This window comes from Amphibalanus amphitrite, unplaced genomic scaffold (assembly GCF_019059575.1).
Source record: "Amphibalanus amphitrite isolate SeventyFive unplaced genomic scaffold, NRLGWU_Aamphi_draft 001102F_arrow, whole genome shotgun sequence".
Lineage (NCBI taxonomy): Eukaryota > Metazoa > Arthropoda > Thecostraca > Balanomorpha > Balanidae > Amphibalanus > Amphibalanus amphitrite.
The window spans coordinates 88,721-110,075 of NW_024882596.1; the positions used below are offsets into that span (position 1 = coordinate 88,721).

Here is a 21,355-nt window from a genome sequence, read left to right on the forward strand (position 1 = left end):
AATTCCTCCTAAGTGCTTCCCTATAAACGACTTGGGTGTGACATACCACACTTGGGTGTGGTATGTCATCATCCTTTGGTATAACTGCAGGCGTTCGGGTAGAAGAAGCATTCGGTCTTCGGCAAACAACATAAATATTTTCATTTTTATTCATTTTTATGAGCTTTACCTGTCAGTCTCAAAATAAGACATCTCTTTTATATTTTCCTAGATACAACACCTAGGAAATTAAAAATACTTCTGGAGCCAAAACGGCCAGGACTTCAGCGATATAGTGAGGCAAAAATGTCGAGCACAATTGTGGAATTCACTGCGACAATGGAGTATAAAACATCACACTTTTTGTAAATAAATACATGCAGACCGTTGTGGTCGGGAATTTCGCCGGTTCGCCACAATTGCGGTAGACAGCTGAAACCGACGCAACGAATACGCGAAAAGTGCGCATAAAATTATGCAATTCTGACACCGACACAATCGCCTCTTATCGCTACTGCCATCACTGTCTCTGGCGTTGGCTTATCAACCAACGGCCATCCGAGGTCAGTTCGGTCGGCCGGGTCAGCGGCTCGAATAGAGCGTCCCGGCAGGCGGAGACCACTTGCCTCCTGCCGGACCGTAACAGCGCCGCGACTTTGTACAGCGCCCGCTTCACGATGCCGACGCAAGCACGCACAAATATACGCATCCACACACACACTTACACATAAGACAAGCGGTCTGATTGGGCTGGCCACAGCGCGCGCGCACTGCGGAGCGGCCAAGCCACAGAGACCGCGACGCGACCCTGTTGGAAACCCTTCCAGTCGGCACGGCGCGCTACCCTGGGACACGGGGTCTCACCAGTAGCACCTCCGGAGACGCAAAAACACATCGGGGACGGGCCCGACCGACAGCACAGCTTCAGAGCGTGCTTTGAGCGGATCAAACCTGTCAGCGCGGATGGTAGTAAAAGAGGATGACAAGTGCACCCCTCAATTTGATAATCATATAAAAAATAATCCGATTCCAGGCCAGATGAGAGAGCATACAAAAACTATCCGGGGCTGCAAGCAGTGTCGCCACCGGCCACATGCTGCATTGCAGCGCCGTATTGCAGCGCGCGCTCAGGGTGCGGCCCGACGGAGGCCGCGTCCGTCCGGGCGTTATGGAAGCAGGGTCTGTTTGTACCTTCGATCAATGGGTGGCGATACTTTGGACGGGTGGAATAGGGTGAATGAGACGCCACGAGTCATATTTGTGAAACATGTTGCTGAGTGGAACATAAGGTCCATTAATGTTATGCTCCCTGGTTTATAAAGTTTAATGCGCAAATATGTATAAAGCTAAAACATCGACCTTCAATGGGTGCATATCATAAATAAACACACAAGTCGGTCGCAGTGCAATCATTTGAGTTCATTTTCAGCCATCGTAATATCACGAAGGGCTTCAAGCAAATAAAATGCAAAATAGACAGATCTAAACGCGTTCTGCATGGAAAGTGCAGAAAGACATAAGTACGGCCAGCCCTTTGTGCAGTGGCTCACTGCTCAATGATTGCATCTCGCCTGTTCCACGTACTCGCCCTATAATATATAAACTGGCGAGCAACTATTAAGGAGATGATTCAATCTGCTTAGAAAGACTGAATCTAATTACATCGTACCACTTATCTGGCCACTGGCAATATCTAGCTTAAAAAACGAACGTAGTAAGTGTCAGCAACTTAAATAACGAAGCTGAAATATCTCAGTAAAAGCACAGAGCAGGACACTTTTTTCATGCAGCGCCATAGGGTTATGTAAGAGAAAACTTTCGGGACTACTCTGCAACTGAGCTCCTAGCCACCACTTGTCGTTGCCGAGGTCCCGAAACTGTGTGTGTGTGTGGCCGATCCCTATAGATGAATACCTAAAAATGAGATGAATTAAGACCTTCGGTTCCATTATGACGACAAACCGGTAAGTAGGAAGTGGGACGGTGAGTATACGAGTGTACTCGGTGGGAGGGGCGGTAATTTTGAACGGCTCACGGGTGGTACTTTTGAACGGCTCATCGGCGCTTGGCCTGCTCACAACCCCATCAGTTTGCTCCAGCCCCTGCCCCCTACCCTCCCGTCCCCCGAGCCACAGCCCCGCGGAGTGGTACGGCCGGCTGGATGGGAGCGTCGCGGCATGTCGCCCACCCCCGGCCGCGCCGCCACCCCGCCAACAGCCGGACACAACCTACCAGACTCTCCGCGCGCCCGCCACCGACCTCAGGGCGCCGCTCGCGCCTCCCCCCGCCGCAGCCGGCCGAGCGAGGCTCCGGCGCAGGCCGACCGTCCGTGTACCGGGCGGCACTAGGAGGCCGCGGCGTCCTCCTTGGCCAGAGTCTCCTCGAACACCTCCTGGAAGGAGCGCTGGAAGCACTGCTTCAGCTCGGCGTACGTGGCCACCAGCACGTTCTGCATGTCCCGCGACATCAGACAGATCTGCCGGGGCGAGAGCGAAACAACTGGGTCAGCTGCTGGGGCGACATCAGACAGATCTGCCACGGCGAGCAGAGAAACGACTGTCAGATGGGGCGAAAGCAGGGTGCGCTTTCAGAATGGGGCGACATAGAGCTGTCATAGAGAACGACAAACAGATCTGCCTAAAGATGGACGATGGGAGCCGCATGACATCAAGAGCAAATTAACGTCAAACGGCACTGTAGGGAGAAAGAAATACGAATGCAAGGGCGAACATGTCTGTAGGAAAACACATACAGGACATACAGGACATGTAAAACTGTAAAACCATTTGGTTCTTCCCATCCACTCGCCGCAAACCGCTCGCCTCCCACCATCAGAAGTACGAACAACTGTCACTACGTTCTCGAAGGCTGGTTCCACGTTTGGGCAAAACTTCCTTCACTGGGAGCAGCTCCACCAAAACGCGGACCCGTTCAGAGCGCCGCACTCCTGCCGCCTGTCGAGACAGGTGCTCTGCCTCTGAGCTAAGGCGGCGACGAACCATCCACAGATGATCATTTGACTCCAGAAATGATATTGAGACGCTCAGATCCCCCGCTCGTCTCTCCACCCACCGTCACAAGCGGTTGCCCAAGTCTGGTAAAAGTGACCGGTTGGGCTGTGGCACGCGCATGGTCTAACCGGCGCTAGCACCATCTGAGGGCGAGTGCTCGTTAGGTGATGGTGTTAGTCATGCTGGACTGGTCGGAACAGGAGTGGTACTTCGTACCGACATCTCATTATCACTACAGTTAGTTCGTCGATCAGTGATCTAGTTAAATCCTCTCAACTCCCACCCTGCCTAGTTAGGCGCGGCTAGGCGTCGGTACGACCCGTCCTGAGCCCTGTTTCACGGCACACCGCTAACCGACGCTGCATGAGTCCACGGGGAGCTGTGGCTGGGAGTAGCACCACGGAGAGCGCCGCCAACCCCGCCCCGTCGGCCAGTGATCAATGCAGCGAGGTGACATCCGTTTGAGGACAAAACTATTTCCCCTGCATAAAAAAAACTGGCTTTCCCCGCGGGGATAGCAGCCAATGTATCGCCGCAGCCCCCAGCATATCATGCCATTGTTCCACAGCGCAATCACCATGTCCAATATTGCGATATGTGCCCCATTGCAGTCTCCAATATAGTGTGTTATCGTGACAAGTTTCACAACAGTCTTAAATATCATGTGATACCGTTACATACCCCATTGTAGTCTCCAACATCCCTTGTTATTGCTTTATCCCCCACAGCATCTCCAACATCCCATGTTATTGTTTTATCCCCACAGCATCTCCAATATAATATTTTATTGTCATATGCCCCATTGCAGTCTCCAATGTACTCGGGTTATCGCCATGTGCCTAAGTGCGGTCTCCGGTATCCTGTGTTATCGTCATGTGTCCCAATGCAGTCTCCAATGTCCTGTGCTACCGTCATGTGCCTCATCGCAGTCTCCAATGTCCTGTGTTATCGTCATGAGTCTCACTGCAGTCTCCAATGTCCTGTGTTATCGTCATATACCCAATTGCAGTCTCCAATGTCCTGTGTAATCTGCCGCCCGGTGGCAAAAAAGCGTAAAGCAAAATAAGCAAGTTTTCAGGAGAGCCGATTTAAGGTTGTTATGGATTATTAGGAATTGTTTGGGCCCTCTCTGTCGTACAAACTTCGAAATAGCACCGTTGTAAAGCATTTCGATCCAGCATCAAGGCAGTGTTACTTAAAAATAACAAATCGGGCCATTACAGCAGCATAACGGCGCAAACTTCTTTGCCGTCCGCTGAAATGCACAACCGGCCAATAGCACCGTAACCAAAAAAGCGCATTGTCTCTGTATGTCAGCCAAAAAAGCGTAAGATGTGATTTACGCTTTTTTACCAGACTTTCCTCAGATTTATCGAGCACAGCACGCTTTTTTAACCATGCGTTATATGCATTAACTCACGAATGTTTATATTCTTAAACATTCATAAACACGATTTTTTATTTACTTCCTTTTGAGGAGCAGTTTTGCTCACGTTTTTGCAACACTGAGTACATGCGGGACATACACCAGAGGGTTACAGGGCCGAGGCACGCTCTTGGGCTCTCTAGGCATCCTGTCCCTGGAGGGGGGGGGGGGCGGCACCGGCTAGGGGCGTCTGTAGGGTTCAAGGCGGATGGTACATATCGGAAACTGTTGACACGTACGCGAAACAAATGGGAGCTAGGCTGCGGGGCACCGACCCTTATGAATATTATGCAACACTGCCATGTTGTCGGTGTAGACTGTTGTCTCGGGCGGCACCTGCAGGGCCGCGATGAAGGCGGCCAGGTACTCTGCCGCGTAGATTGGCAGGGGCCTCTCGAGTGGGATCGCTAGGGCTGCCAAGTTGTCGGCAAACCCGAGCTGGGACGGCGTGGCGTCCACCGCCACGCGGTGGTCGTGTTCCCGGAACCAGTTGTGGTAGTCCTTGTAGTCGAAGGACCACACTGGTGGTTCTACACACCGTCGTGAGCCCACTGCTTCAACCGTGGGCCTCTTTGGAGGGTAGCCACGATGAGCTGGAGAGGAAGCTTTGCAACGGGCCGAACCAAGTTGAGATATCCGGACAACTGTTGCGCTTGGTGCTCGGAGAGAGAGCTGATCTGAGCCAGGGCCCGCAGAATCCGGCGTTGTAGGCGGTCTGGGATCGAGATCCGTCGGTGGTTCAAATCGTTTTGAAGGCCCAGGTAGGTGAGGCTCTGCGTAGGATCCGATGGATTCTTTCTTGTTGATCTGGAGCCCGATATCCGTGAGCAGCGCCGGGATGCCGAGTAGGTGTTCCGGCTGCGGCGCGTAGAACAGGAAGTCGTGCAGGTATACACGTACCTTGGCCTGGACGAGTGGGAACCTGTTCCTCATATATTTGGTCACACTCTGCATTACCAACTGCATTATGGCCGGAGCGGACGCCAGGCTCATCGGCAGCACGGTCCACACGTACTCTTCACCGGTGGAGAGCCGAACGCCCATGAACGGCTGGAGGGCCTGGTGTAGGGGAATATGGTAAAACCCATGTTTCAGGTCCACTTTTATAGCCCACTGGGGACTCTCACATTGAAGGAGGTCCAGCGCCCTGGGAGGTAACAGGGCGGAGGGTTCAAGTGGTCCGTGAGGGGGCTGAGGTCGTACAGGACCCTAGCCCTCGTATTGTCCTTGGCTAGGGCGAACAGTCTGAAAGCACAGCGGGCACGCGCGGGCCGCAGGTGGCCGTGCTGGGTAAACGCAGCTATTAGCTTCCGAGTGACCAGGCCGTCTTGAGTCGGAGAACTGGTCACGGGCCTCCCGAGGTATAAAGGTCCGAGCACCTGAGGTCAGGCTGGAGGCCACCCGGTGATCCTGGGCCACCACCGGACTCACTTTGGGTCGGTCGTCTATGTCCACCTCGTGCTTGGGCGAAGCTGCTGTTGACTGTGGACCGCCGATGAACGGCAGGGGCGATTCGTCGTCATCGTCGGCGTCTTCCTCTTCCTGGTCGTTGTCCTCTTGGTTCTGGTCCTCGTCCTGGTCTGGGGGTCCAGAGGCGACTGCAGGGAGGGGCGGCTGCTGTGGATCTGACTGCAGGGAGGGGCGGCTGCTGTGGATCTGACTCGGCGTCCTGGGCGGGCAGATTCTGCAAGGCTCGAGCTTGGCCGGCCATTTCCCTAAGCTCGGCGTCTGTGAGACGGCGGAAGTGGTCCATGAAGCGCTGCGGCCTGGGTGGAGAGGGCTGCAGCTGCGAAAGGTCCACTGTAGTCGGTCCCCGGTAGCTATCGTCGGAGTCCGACTCAGACGGCGTGGAGGCCTCCGGCGGGTCGCCCGCCCCGCTACCGCCCAGCAGACTGTCGAGATCTGACAGCTAGGGCAGCGGGGAGGGCGAGGCAGGTACCGGCCGGGTGAGGGAGTCAGCAGCTGGTGGAGGTCCGGGAGCGACCCAATCTCGTCGATGGTCAGCTGGGACTCTGCACTGATGAGGGACCCCGCAAACGAGAGCGTATCATCGTCGCGGGGAGAGGCTCGTCCGGAGCAGGTGGTACCTCATCTGCTGGGACGTCAGCTGAGCGCGGCCGCTCCGGGAGCTGGAGCAGGAGAACCGCTGGCTGCCGTCGACGAGGGAAAAGCCTCTGGAAGAGGGGCCCGGCCACCGGCTGCCAAGCCGAGGGGCCCTGGGGGACCCGGCTCGCGAGCTCCGTCGGCGCGGGAGAGGACCGGAGGGACCGTTGCTACAACCCGCACCGTCGCGTGCCAGGCGCCCATTATACTATTAATGCGCACCGCCCGCGGCAGCCGCTGCCTGCCTCTTGCGACGGCGGCGACGGCTGGCAGCAGGGCCGGGGGCCACACTCTCGGCATATTGTATGTACATGAGGGGCCGGGGCTGGTGGCAGGTGTAGTACTGGGGCGGGCGGCGGCAGCTGGACTTCCAGCTGCAGTACCTAGTTCCAGGTCTGGAAGTGCGGTTGAGGTAGCCGCCCAGCCGCGGTGGCCGACTATGACGAACAGTTTCAATCTGTCTTGGAGAAACTGGAAGTCCTGGATGTCGGCCGGGATCTGGGCTGTAGCCAGTAGGAGCACCCGGATCTCCTGTCGGTCCCGCGTCGTTGTCGTTGATGAGTCGAACTACCAGGTAGTCCCGCCCCTGTTGGTTGAACACTGGCGGGGGAGCACCAGTGGTGGGGGCCCGTCCATCGGGCGTAGGTTAGCCGAACCCGGGCGCGGTGTCGAATCTGGTTGCGACGGCTCGGCTGGGCGAGCCGGAGGGGGCGGCTGCAAAAGCGCCGCCACTCGACGGGCAAGCTGGTCCAGCTGGTCGTCTCCGAGAAGCACCGGCTGGGGGGCAGCTGCGCCCGGTGGGCTGCCTGTCGGGCTGTGAGCCAGGTCGAATTGTATCCGGCGAGCGACGTGGCTTCTGGTGTTCCGCGAGGGCGTGTCAGCAGTTGCGAGGGATTGCTGCGAAGTTGAGGGCGTATTGGGCTGACTTCGACCCATCCGTCCGAGGAAGTGCAGGATCCGTACGCGGGTAGGCACTAGAAGTGCGCCCCGCTAGGCCAGTAGCAGGAGCCCGCCGAGATATTGGTACAAGATTGTGCCAACAGCAATGCAAATTTGCACTTATTTGGTGCCTCCGTTAAGGAGATTTTAACGAAAAAAAAGCGTATCTTGACTTGACTCCATTTTCAATTGCAGCCAAAAAAGCGTGCTGGATGTTTTGCGCTTTTTTGCCTGCATCAAATCCGCTGCCAACGGGAGGTTACGCTTCCGCTCATCATTGCTATTAGTCCTTCGTAGCTGGAAGAAAAGCGCGTGAGCACATTTACGCTTCCTTGCCTGCAAGCCGGATCACTTTATCGAATGTACACGCTTTTATTCCATTAAAAATGCATTATACGCCTTTTTGCCTGATGTTGCATGACTTTAAATAACTATGCACTCGCAGCACAATAAAGTTATTGCACATAATTCGTGCAATATTAGTGATAGCCACCTAAGGCCAATGTCAAGAGATGCGTTTCGTTACGCGGAAACGAATGATATCAAAAAGTCATATTCGCCCAAAATCGAGTTACGCTTCTTTACCTCCGGGCGGCAGTGTTATTGTCATATGCCCCATTGCAGTCTACGATATCCTATGTTATCGCCATGTGCCCCATTGCAGTCTCCAATGTCCTGTGTGTTATCGTTGTGTACCTCACTGCAGTCTCCAATGTCTTGTGTTATCGTCAAATGCCCCATTGCAGTCTCCGGTATCCTGTGTTTTCGTCATGTGTCCAACTGCAGTCTCCAATGTCCTGTGTTATCGTCATGTGCTCCACTGCAGTCTCCAATGTCCTGTGTTATCGTCATGTGCTCCACTGCAGTCTCCAATGTCCTGTGTTATCGTCATGTGCCTCATAGCATTCTCCAATGTCCTGTGTTATCGTCATGTGCCCCACCGCACTCTCCAATGACCTCTGCGTTATCGTCACGTGCTCCACTGCAGTCTCCAATGTCTTATCCCTTGCCGGGAGGGGGGGGGGGGCGCTCCCCATAGGATTTTTTTCGCCATTGCTCCGAACAGGCCGGCGATAGAGAGCTGAAACATGGCATACCTGACCTTTGATTCAAGTCAGATTTTTTTTTACACCAACCGCATTTTTGGGTCAGGTCAGGTCACTGACCTACCATTATAAGTCAACGGGGGAAAATAAAAACTGCTATTCTGGCGCCGGGAAAGATCTCCAACTATCTCAAGCACACAGAATCTTGATTTTATGCACTCCTGGCAAGGTTCGATGCGTCACTTTTGCAATGTTGACCTTGCGTGACGTCATTTATGACGTCATTAGGGTCATATTAGTTTTTCGTCAATAGCTCCCGATCAAATTGAGCTAGCGAGTCGGGAGGGCCACCAATAGACTCAGGAAGACCTGCCGAATCGAATGATGTGCGACATGACCTCATTCGACCAATTTTATGACCTGGGGGCGCTGACCCGACCGTGACCCGAGGTCAACAACCTAAGTTGACCTCATCCAAACAAAATGTATATATTACACGCGCCTGAGCGAGGCAAACACGATGCTGCCAAAATCGAGGCTCTGCGGCCATTTTTTGCGAAAATATTCACCAAAAACGGAACCGTACCTTTGGGCACTTGACCTGACCTCAGAGGCCACCGGCTGAACTAGGACCTTAAAATCGGGTACCAATCTCTGCGTCTCGTAACGGCGCACACGCTCGCTTCTTTCCGCGACGCGCTATCTCCACCAGGGGCGAAACGGCGAGGGAGGTCGTATCCGCCCTCGGCCGGCGCGTATGTAAAAAACCAATAGGTCCGGGGAGGGTTATGTTATCGCCATGTGCCCCACTGCAGTCTCCAAATAATGTCCTGTGTTATCGTCATGTGCCCCACTGTAGTCTCCGAAGTCCTGTGTTATCATCATGTGCCCAACTGCAGGTTCCAATGTCTTGTGTTATCGTCATGTGCCCCACTGTAGTCTCCGAAGTCCTGTGTTATCGTCATGTGTCCAACTGCAGTCTCCAATGTCTTGTGTTATCGTCATGTGCCCAATTGCAGTCTCCAATGTCCTGTGTTATCATCATATGCCCCGTTGCAGTCTCCGGTATCCTATGTTATCGTCATGTGCCCCACTGCAGTCTCCAATGAACTCTGTGTTATCGTTGTGTGCCTCACTGCAGTCTCCATAACAAAGTGCTTTCGTCTTGTGTCTCGTTGCAGTCTCCACGAACTTAAGCTACCGTCACACCCCTCCGTTGCAGTCACCAATAATTTTATGCATCTGTTTGCTTCACTGCAGTCTCACCAATGCTGGAAACCCACCGGCGCCCGCCGCGGTCCCACAATACACCACCGGCGCCCGCCGCTGTCCCATCCTACACCACCAGCGCCCGCCGCGGTCCCACAATACACTACCGGAGCCCTCCGCGGCCCCACTCTACACCACCCCAGCCCGCGGCCCCACCCTACACCACCGGCGCCCGCCGCGTCTCCACGCTCCGCGACCCGCTGACCGTACCTTGTCCGAGGAGCCGGCGTCCAGCTTGTTGAGGCACTGGACCACGTGCGCCATGTCCAGGAACGGCCGGCCCTCGTCGGTCACCGCGTGGAACACGTAGTCGCGGAACAGCTTCAGCATGTAGCGGTCGCCCGTCTCGGCCCACGACGGCTCCAGGTTCAGCCTGGAGACGGTGTACAGGCGGGTCATCTAACGACGAACGGTGGTACGAATGCCAACTGAATACCAGCTGGTCCACCAACGGGCGTACACACAGGCAATACAGGGCACCACACCGTATCGGATCCAGCAGCATACTCCTCCAAAACGATCACCCACCCCCGGTCTCCACTCCGCCCACTGCCCAGCACCTCTCCCGTCCCCGTCCCCTATGTCCCGTATCCCGCACTGACCGCCCACACCATCTCCCTGGGACTCACTCGGGCCGCTCTGTGATGGCCGACATTTTGGCCAGCAGCCGGAAGAGTCGTCCGTTCTGCACCTCCCGGCCCAGCTCGTCCTCGAGCCGCTCGGCCAGCCGGCCGCTGGTGTCCAGCTGCTGGTAGAAGCGCGCCCCGATCAGCGGCATCACGTCCTCGATGGTGCGCGGCCGCGGCGGCATCAGCAGGCTGAAACAGACAGAGGGGTCAGCAGGCTGAAATAGACAGAGGGGTCAGCAGGCTGACACAGGCCGCGGCGGCATCAGCAGGCTGGAATAGAATGGAGAAGGGAAGGGTCAGCCAGGGACTGAGACAGGCGGCCGCAGCGGCATCAGCAGGCTGAAATAGGAGGGGGAGGGTTAGCGTACTGAGGCAGACGGCCGCGGCGGCATCAGCAGGCTGAAATAGGAGGGGGAGGGTTAGCGTACTGAGGCAGACGGCCGCGGCGGCATCAGCAGGCTGAAACAGATGGAGGAGGGAAGGGTTAGCGTACTGAGGCAGACGGCCGCGGCGGCATCAGCAGGCTGAAATAGGAGGGAAAGGGGTCAGTAGGCTGAGGCAGACGGCCGCGGCGGCATCAGCAGGCTGAAACAGACAGAGGGGGAGGGTTAGCGTACTGAGGCAGAAGGCTGCGGCGGCATCAGCAGGCTGGAACAGACGGGGAGAGGGGTCAGTAGACTGAGACAGACGGCCGCGGCGGCATCAGCAGGCTGAAATAGAGCGGAGGAGAGTCAGTAGACTGAGGCAGACGGCCGCGGCGGCATCAGCAGGCTGAAATAGACAGAGGGGGAGGGTCAGCGTACTGAGGCAGACAGCCGCGGCGGCATCAGCAGGCTGTAACAGAGCGGAGGAGAGTCAGCAGACTGAGGCAGACGGCCGCGGCGGCATCAGCAGGCTGAAATAGACAGAGGGGTCAGTAGACTGAGGCAGGTGGCCGCGGCGGCATCAGCAGGCTGCAACAGACGGGGAGAGGGGTCAGTAGGCTGACACAGGCCGCGGCGGGAGGGAGTGTTCACTGTTTATCGGCTGTTGCCGAAACAGGCGGTGGGAAGAGTCAGTAGACCTGAGATAGGTGGAAGTAGCTGGGAACATGGGAAGGGGCCAGGAGGCTAAACAGGCAGAGAAGCTGGGTACATGGCAGGGCATGGGTACTAGGGTACTGTACAAGAGGGAGGGGTCAAGCGAGTGCATATTAGTGCAGGGTACGTAATTAGCGGTCTAAAATCGCGAAGTAGGACTGGTGGAAAGCTTAGATCAATCAATGAGAATGACAATACAACAATATAAGCACGCCCTTGGTAAGCACGTATTAGATTCAGCAATTCATCTGCCACCCGCCCCCGGGCGCGGAACCGCCGCTCGCCCTACTGTCCGGCGCGGCGCCGCCCACCTCATGATGAGCGCCTTCAGGTCGGCCGAGTAGTGCCGCTCCACGATGCTGATGCTGGTGCTGAAGTTGTCCCGCTGCACGGCCAGCAGCGAGTTACACGACAGCGCCAGCAGCAGCTTGCCCAGGCTGACCAGGTCTTCCTGCTGTTAGCGGGGAGGGGGCAGGGTCAGCTGAGACGGTCCCTAACTGTGTTTTCAGCGTGGTGGGTTTGCTGCCGGTCTGACTGTGACATGGTTGCTGGGGTCAGTTGTAGCTACGGCGGCATGGATAGACAGAGTGGCGTGGGCAGACTACGCTCCCCACACGTATCACTGCGGCGATTACAGGACTCACTTCAGCCGGATGTTAAACAAACGGCGCCCTGTCACGGACAACAGCTGAGACTAACCTGGTAGTGCGGCACCATCATGGCTAGCGGGTTGGTGGATACTGAGTAGTGAGTCCACAGGCTGGCTGCAGACCGCAGTGGTACACACGCTTACCCTGATAATGCGGCACCCTAGCCAGCGGGTTGGTGGCAGGCTGCAGCTGGCTTCAGACAGCTGGTAGACAGCGGCTGCCGACTGACCTGATAGTGCGGCACCATGGCCAGCGGGTTGGTGGCGTTGTTGTCAAACAGCAGCACATCGAGCACCCCGCAGCAGTTGATATGCAGCCGGTCGCTCCCTGTTGGGGGCACGGGACACGTATAACACATGTCCTTGTAAAACGTCCTGGAACACGTATCCGGGATTGGAGAGCTCACAAGTTGGCCGCTATCACATCTGTCAGTCACAGCTGGCGTTCTAAGGATGGTCCCGTCCAAGACGAAAGAAAGCGGGCGGCTGCCAGCACATCCCGGCGGCTGAATCATCGCAACCTAATAGAACAAGTGATACAAAGAAACCATACTGTCACAAGCGAACGAAAAGTAAATTGATTGATCCAGGCCATACACAACTCACAAACAGACCCCTCCATGTTCAGCGGTCTATACGTGTAAGTGGCGCGCTCGCCGCCGCCGGGCCGTCAGAACCCATCAGTGACGAGGGGTCGAGCACTCGCCAGTCGGCTGGGGACGAGTACGTACCTCCTGGGGACGCGTACTCACCGGTGACGAGGATTTTGCTGGGGTCGAGCACGCGGCAGGCCAGTCCGCTGGAGTGAACCTGCCGCAGCGCGCCCGTCAGCTGGATCACGTAACTCCAGATCAGCGGCTCCGGTATCAGCGCTGTCAGAGGCAGGCCGGAGGTCAGGGGTCAGCTCAGCACACGGCACTGCGAACTCCGGCGCTGGCCAGTGGCCGGGTCAGATCGGCGGTCAGAGGTCAGCGCAGCACACTGCACAGATGATAACAGACGGGCATGGCGGAAACCAGAACGGGAAACACGACCAGTTCACCTACCTACGTATTAGGCCTGTACACATTCAGCTGTTGTGCTGTTGTCAGCTGAAATAGGCTCCGCCCACCGCTTCTGGCTGACGGAACTGTATACATTTGGCTGATGAGAAATGTCAGCACTGGCTGGCTGTTTACAAATATGGCGTTGTAAACAAATATTTCGTCTCATCTTCATGTTCTTTATTAATACAATACTTAAGCAATTAGATATATTATCAAAATATTTACAGACAATGTGCGAAAGTAATAAGTATTTTTCTTGTATCGACAATTAATTATGAAACCAAATATATGTGAATAGCGCCAACATGGTGTCCAAATTTCATTTATCTGCAGTGCTCAATAAAAATCTGGCACGTGATTTGCTTTCATGCGCCACTACCAGTGTCTAAATGCGTCATTTATGGCTTTTGCTGACGGCTCGGCATCTCTGCACTTGCTTTCTCGTAGCAGCACAGCCCGTCAGCCCATGCTGCCGGCAGCAGAGAGGTGACGTCATGTTGCAAGTGCAACATAACGTCATCAATTTTTCAGCCAATAGTGTGAGTGATTTTCGGCTGACAACAGCACAGCAGCTGAATGTGTACAGGCCTATTATGTACTGAGAAATCGATTGACAGCAGCTGATGGTGAAAGGTCCGATATCAGTCGGGCCGGTGTCGGACGGCGCACTCACCGTTCTGCTGTCGGAGCACGGCGTTCTTCTGGGCGCTGTAGGGCCGCGGTATGCTCGGGTCCTGGAACGGGTCGGCGAATCCGTTCAGCTGCGGCGGCTGGCTAAAGTGGCGCGCCATCAGCGTCTCGGCAGCAGGCAGAAAGTCGTACACCATCACCACCGCTGGGGGAGGGACGGGGTGGGAGGTCATCAATGGATCCACCGAATACCGATGGCAGCGCCGAAGGTCTGTCACTGCTAGAACATTCAGCGTCTCAGCCGCCTTTCTTGTGAGCAGGCAGCGTCTAAACAATGGTCACCATTGCTAAAGCGTCAAATTAGCCGTCACAGTTTTATTACAACATTAAACGCTACCGTTCTGCAGCAGAAACTCACAGTTATCTCCGAAGCTTTTCGTGGTGAAGAGCTCCCGGAGTGTGACCAGGTTGCTATGGTTCACCTTGCTCCAGAGGGCCACCAGCTGGAGACACTTGGTGCCGGACAGTCTCAGGCCTAAGGGCGGGGAGAGCCGTCAGAGGCGAGCGTGACAAGCACCAACAGGCCGCTGTAAGCGCACAGAAAATGAATTCATAGACTCAACTCAAAGTACTCTGGCCTCATCAAATATCTTTAGACACGCCCTTAGACCGGCCCAAACAGACCCAAACAGGAAATATGTGTTGAGCTCGTCCTGTCTAGCACAGTCCTGCAGACTAGCCCACAACAGTTACCATTCACCCATCGTGCATCCGCCGGAGGCAGCAACACTGCATCCAGTATCCACCCACCGTGTATCCTCCTGTGGCAGTGTTTTCATGCACCGTGTGTCCTCTAGTAGCACTGTATTCACTCACCGTGTATTCTCTGGTATCACTGCATCCTCTGGTGGCACTGCGTCGCTATCCACCCACCGTGTATCCGCCAGAGGCAGTAGCACTGTACCCACCCTTCAGTAGCATGACTGTAGCACTGGATCCACCTACCGTGTATCCGCCAGAGGCAGTAGCATTGTATCCAGTATCACCCACCGTGTATCCACCAGAGGCAGTAGCATTGTATCCAGTATCACCCACCGTGTATCCGCCGCAGGCAGTAGCACTGTCCCGACTTGGTGTTGGTGGCTTTGTAGGCGCTGGTGACGTAACCGAACGTGCTGGACTTGTGCGGCTGGCCGGGCGGCTCCAAAGGACACAGCTCGTGGTAGTTGTCCACCTCGGTGGGCAGGTCTGACACGAAGGGTAGCGGTCACATATAGATCACAGACACACACAGACACAGCTCGTGGTAGTTGTCCACCTCGGTGGGTAGGTCTGACACGGAGGGTAGCGGTCACATATAGATCACAGACACACACAGACACAGCTCGTGGTAGTTGTCCACCTCGGTGGGCAGGTCTGACACGGAGGGTAGCGGTCACATATAGATCACACACACACACAGACACAGCTCGTGGTAGTTGTCCACCTCGGTGGGCAGGTCTGACAGGGAGGGTAGCGGTCACATATAGATCACAGACACACACAGACACAGCTCGTGGTAGTTGTCCACCTCGGTGGGCAGGTCTGCCACGGAGGGTAGCGGTCACATATAGATCACAGACACACACAGACACAGCTCGTGGTAGTTGTCCACCTCGGTGGGCAGGTCTGACAGGGAGGGTTAGTAGCGGTCACATATAGATCACAGACACACACAGACACAGCTCGTGGTAGTTGTCCACCTCGGTGGGCAGGTCTGACATGGAGGGTAGCGGTCACATATAGATCACAGACACACACAGACACAGCTCGTGGTAGTTGTCCACCTCGGTGGGCAGGTCTGACAGGGAGGGTAGCGGTCACATATAGATCACAGACACACACAGACACAGCTCGTGGTAGTTGTCCACCTCGGTGGGCAGGTCTGACACGGAGGGTAGCGGTCACATATAGATCACACACACACACAGACACAGCTCGTGGTAGTTGTCCACCTCGGTGGGCAGGTCTGACAGGGAGGGTTAGTAGCGGTCACATATAGATCACAGACACACACAGACACAGCTCGTGGTAGTTGTCCACCTCGGTGGGCAGGTCTGACATGGAGGGTAGCGGTCACATATAGATCACAGACACACACAGACACAGCTCGTGGTAGTTGTCCACCTCGGTGGGCAGGTCTGACAGGGAGGGTAGCGGTCACATATAGATCACAGACACACACAGACACAGCTCGTGGTAGTTGTCCACCTCGGTGGGCAGGTCTGACACGGAGGGTAGCGGTCACATATAGATCACACACACACACAGACACAGCTCGTGGTAGTTGTCCACCTCGGTGGGCAGGTCTGACACGGAGGGTAGCGGTCACATATAGATCACAGACACACACAGACACAGCTCGTGGTAGTTGTCCACCTCGGTGGGCAGGTCTGCCACGGAGGGTAGCGGTCACATATAGATCACAGACACACACAGACACAGCTCGTGGTAGTTGTCCACCTCGGTGGGCAGGTCTGACACGGAGGGTAGCGGTCACATATAGATCACACACACACACAGACACAGCTCGTGGTAGTTGTCCACCTCGGTGGGCAGGTCTGACAGGGAGGGTTAGTAGCGGTCACATATAGATCACAGACACACACAGACACAGCTCGTGGTAGTTGTCCACCTCGGTGGGCAGGTCTGACAGGGAGGGTTAGTAGCGGTCACATATAGATCACAGACACACACAGACACAGCTCGTGGTAGTTGTCCACCTCGGTGGGCAGGTCTGACATGGAGGGTAGCGGTCACATATAGATCACAGACACACACACAGACACAGCTCGTGGTAGTTGTCCACCTCGGTGGGCAGGTCTGACACGAAGGGTAGCGGTCACATATAGATCACAGACACACACAGACACAGCTCGTGGTAGTTGTCCACCTCGGTGGGTAGGTCTGACACGGAGGGTAGCGGTCACATATAGATCACAGACACACACAGACACAGCTCGTGGTAGTTGTCCACCTCGGTGGACAGGTCTGACACGGAGGGTAGCGGTCACATATAGATCACAGACACACACAGACACAGCTCGTGGTAGTTGTCCACCTCGGTGGGCAGGTCTGACATGGAGGGTAGCGGTCACATATAGATCACAGACACACACAGACACAGCTCGTGGTAGTTGTCCACCTCGGTGGGCAGGTCTGACAGGGAGGGTAGCGGTCACATATAGATCACAGACACACACAGACACAGCTCGTGGTAGTTGTCCACCTCGGTGGGCAGGTCTGACACGGAGGGTAGCGGTCACATATAGATCACACACACACACAGACACAGCTCGTGGTAGTTGTCCACCTCGGTGGGCAGGTCTGACACGGAGGGTAGCGGTCACATATAGATCACAGACACACACAGACACAGCTCGTGGTAGTTGTCCACCTCGGTGGGCAGGTCTGACACGGAGGGTAGCGGTCACATATAGATCACACACACACACACACAGACACAGCTCGTGGTAGTTGTCCACCTCGGTGGGCAGGTCTGCCACGGAGGGTAGCGGTCACATATAGATCACAGACACACACAGACACAGCTCGTGGTAGTTGTCCACCTCGGTGGGCAGGTCTGACACGGAGGGTAGCGGTCACATATAGATCACACACACACACACAGACACAGCTCGTGGTAGTTGTCCACCTCGGTGGGCAGGTCTGACAGGGAGGGTTAGTAGCGGTCACATATAGATCACAGACACACACAGACACAGCTCGTGGTAGTTGTCCACCTCGGTGGGCAGGTCTGACATGGAGGGTAGCGGTCACATATAGATCACAGACACACACAGACACAGCTCGTGGTAGTTGTCCACCTCGGTGGGCAGGTCTGACATGGAGGGTAGCGGTCACATATAGATCACAGACACACACAGACACAGCTCGTGGTAGTTGTCCACCTCGGTGGGCAGGTCTGCCACGGAGGGTAGCGGTCACATATAGATCACAGACACACACAGACACAGCTCGTGGTAGTTGTCCACCTCGGTGGGCAGGTCTGACATGGAGGGTAGCGGTCACATATAGATCACAGACACACACAGACACAGCTCGTGGTAGTTGTCCACCTCGGTGGGCAGGTCTGACAGGGAGGGTAGCGGTCACATATAGATCACAGACACACACAGACACAGCTCGTGGTAGTTGTCCACCTCGGTGGGCAGGTCTGACACGGAGGGTAGCGGTCACATATAGATCACACACACACACAGACACAGCTCGTGGTAGTTGTCCACCTCGGTGGGCAGGTCTGACATGGAGGGTAGCGGTCACATATAGATCACAGACACACACAGACACAGCTCGTGGTAGTTGTCCACCTCGGTGGGCAGGTCTGACAGGGAGGGTAGCGGTCACATATAGATCACAGACACACACAGACACAGCTCGTGGTAGTTGTCCACCTCGGTGGGCAGGTCTGACACGGAGGGTAGCGGTCACATATAGATCACACACACACACAGACACAGCTCGTGGTAGTTGTCCACCTCGGTGGGCAGGTCTGACACGGAGGGTAGCGGTCACATATAGATCACAGACACACACAGACACAGCTCGTGGTAGTTGTCCACCTCGGTGGGCAGGTCTGACACGGAGGGTAGCGGTCACATATAGATCACACACACACACACAGACACAGCTCGTGGTAGTTGTCCACCTCGGTGGGTAGGTCTGACACGGAGGGTAGCGGTCACATATAGATCACAGACACACACAGACACAGCTCGTGATAGTTGTCCACCTCGGTGGGTAGGTCTGACACGGAGGGTAGCGGTCACATATAGATCACAGACACACACAGACACAGCTCGTGGTAGTTGTCCACCTCGGTGGGCAGGTCTGACAAGAAGAGGTAATAGTCACACATGATAGTAGGCTCACGCCACAGTTCTGCACTCTAAAGTGCCCCCATACGTCCTCCGTCCCCTGCCTGTAACCCACCCTCTGACCGGGTCGACGGGCACGCACCGGGGAAGGCCTGCGGGTTGGCCTGCATGAGCAGCACGTGCTGCTGGCGCAGGATCGCCTCCCGCAGCTGGTCGCTGACGAAGAAGCTGGCCGGGTGGGTGGCCGCCTGGGCGTCCGAGAGACGCGCGGGCGGCGCCACGTACGCCGTGTAGGGCGGCGTGATGGTCGGCGGCTCAGCAGACTTCTGCACGGCCGCGTCCTCGGCGCGGAAGTAGTACGTCGTGCCGCCCACATTCTCCTATGGGGGATGGGAAGGTATTGGCGATCGATAGCTACTAGGATGATCCCAATACAGTTTATCAACTCGAGGTCGAATCCATGACAAACATTGCAGTATGGCACGGACAATTAAATGTACAAAATTCTACCTAATAGTATTTCTCGAAACCACAACTCAGGAGTTAACTGACTATATCAGCTCTATCCAGCCAGTCCCTACTCAGGGGTAGACAATTGTGCCGAGTTGGGGTAGCACGAGTCTTCCCAATTTCACGCCGGCTGCGCCGGCTTGGCTTTGGAGCCGCACCAGACGGCGGAGGTCAAGGTCACCGCTAGGGCGGCGGCGGATTTGCTGCGCCCATGCAACCCCAACTCGGCATATTTCTCCACCCCTGTCCCTACTGCAGCCCCTGAGCGGCGACCGCGGTAGGTACCCCACTGACCTCAAACAGGGGCGCGGCGTCGGCGGCCTCCTGTCCCGGCGGTCCGGCCGCGGTGGCGGGCCCTGCCGGAGCGGCCGCCGACTGCGGTGGTGAGCCGTTAGCCGTGCTCTCCGGTGTGAAGGGGCGCGCCGAGGGGCCCAGGCCGCGGCCCTTGCCGGCCGGACTGAGTGTCAGGCCCGATAGAGCGCTGCTCAGCTCAGGCCGGTCCGGCACACGACTCTGTGGGTGGCAGGCAGGTCAGATGACCGCGGCGGGCCGACATATGGTGAATTAGTGGCACACGACAGAGCTATGGGGATACATGGCAATATGAGCGACACCAAATGGCAAATACTCCAAGAACGTGGCATTCTAGCTTATCACTGGGATTGAACAAAAGGCATACAAATGCACTTTTGTAAGTGTGAGTTTGAAGGGCACTGAAAAATGGATTTTCTTATCAGAGCAATTATCTACCAGGCAGTAACAAAAAAAAAAAAACATTAAATGCTTCTGTTGTCTGCTTTTAGGCACACAATTTAGGTAGCTACTAGCAACCTAGTAGGTATATGCAACAGGTGTTGCATAGATAATACCTACATGCAATACATGTCACAGCATTAGGTAAATATGTTAGTGAGAAATATGCTGGCATAGGTAATTCATGAATATTTATGAATAAAATGGGCTAAGCAGGGAATATTACACAGTCCTAAATCCCTGATTACCAAGGGAATTGTGACAGCAAGAAAAAATGATAGAGCACAACCAATAAAGCACTAAGGCAATGCAGCATGCCCTGAAATGAGCTTGTAACATACCTATGCAGCATTTTGCAGAATACCTTATTGAAAATGCATTACCTTTTAATGATCAGTACAGCAATCAATGCAAACTGAAGCATTTATCAATCATGTTGATCTCAAACTTACTAGGTACTACCTATTATTCATGTCAGGAAATGCATACTGCATAGTTATTAAAAGTGATGCAAAATATGGCAGTTTGCACATTGCATAAAATGTTTATTATGAAAACTCACAGTAAGGTATGTTGAAAGTTTAGATCCTTGTGGCAGACCAGATGAAGAAAATGGAATAAAAACATTGTCCATTTCAACACCTGTAAAACAATCTGCAACAGAGACAAAATTTGAGTAAAGCACCCAATATCACATAACAATGAAAAGAGGCAGGTTTTAACTTTCTCCAGAATTCAATTTAAGACAGACACTTCTAAAAAAATAAGCTCTTTCAACTAAGGCGGTGGACAATTGGCAGCTGTCATCTCGAGACAGAGTGAGGTGAGGTAGCATGTGTTTGGTAAGTAAGGTTAAGTTAGTTTCAAGTGGTGTTTTCAAGTCATTTGATTTTTTATTAAGCTGGCATGATATGACTAAAAACGCAATTGCTAAAGAAGTGGAGCAAAGGATGAGAAGTGAATATGTTTAGTAAAAAGAAAATACATTCCCCACAACAAAACAAAAAAAGAATAGAATCAGCAGTGGTCATTAAAATCAGTAATTGAAATATAACTGATCCAACTGTAAAATGTCTAGCTTTGCCTCCCTAACTGTCCTGATAGCACAGAAAATATTTATTAGCCAGAAGTGGTCAGTGTTGGTGTGCAACAACTCAAACTGTTGCAACAAATGGTGCCCAGCATGTTGACGCTTAAATACTATCTGCTACAGTGACCACTCAAGTGTAATCCAACGTAATTGAGTAGCAAAAGCACATATATACAATAAAACGCAGGCTAACCTAGTGTAAATAATCACCTAACGGCTTTATTACTACTGATGTTGCTAAACATCAACATACCCTGCGAAATTCTGCACCAAAACAACACACGGCAAGCACCAGATATCCGTCGTCAACTCCGGCGCT

General features: G+C 54.6%; 1 protein-coding gene across 3 annotated transcripts; it reads right to left on the reverse strand.

Moving 5' to 3' along the window:
* Nucleotides 1-133: 133 nt before the first annotated feature.
* Nucleotides 134-21,353, reverse strand: LOC122370143 (PAN2-PAN3 deadenylation complex subunit pan3-like). 3 transcript variants are annotated; one of them, XM_043345484.1, is made up of 13 exons: nucleotides 21,290-21,353; nucleotides 20,509-20,600; nucleotides 19,488-19,706; nucleotides 18,826-19,063; nucleotides 14,902-15,054; nucleotides 14,225-14,341; nucleotides 13,850-14,011; nucleotides 12,883-13,002; nucleotides 12,361-12,458; nucleotides 11,793-11,935; nucleotides 10,403-10,591; nucleotides 9,984-10,146; nucleotides 134-2,455 (listed from the first exon to the last, which is right to left on the reverse strand). In XM_043345484.1, the coding sequence occupies exons 2-13, from the start codon at nucleotides 20,578-20,580 to the stop codon at nucleotides 2,324-2,326; spliced, it is 1,806 nt and encodes a 601-aa protein (XP_043201419.1). In that variant the 5' UTR covers nucleotides 20,581-20,600; nucleotides 21,290-21,353; the 3' UTR covers nucleotides 134-2,323. The 3 variants fall into 3 exon arrangements, with proteins under 3 accessions (XP_043201419.1, XP_043201420.1, XP_043201422.1); XM_043345485.1 differs by having other exon boundaries at nucleotides 21,247-21,337; XM_043345487.1 differs by having other exon boundaries at nucleotides 21,230-21,335.
* Nucleotides 21,354-21,355: the final 2 nt, after the last annotated feature.

Bases quoted from the DNA above. Each gene is read 5' to 3' on its own strand.
- LOC122370143 (XM_043345484.1), bottom strand. From the start codon at position 20,580: ATGGACAATGTTTTTATTCCATTTTCTTCATCTGGTCTGCCACAAGGA. The intron at 10,592-11,792 runs GTGGGCGGCGCC...TGTCTGTTTCAG, and splicing joins CTGAAGGCGCTCATCATGAG to CCTGCTGATGCCGCCGCGGC. The intron at 10,147-10,402 runs GTGAGTCCCAGG...CACCGTCTCCAG, and splicing joins GCCATCACAGAGCGGCCCGA to GCTGAACCTGGAGCCGTCGT.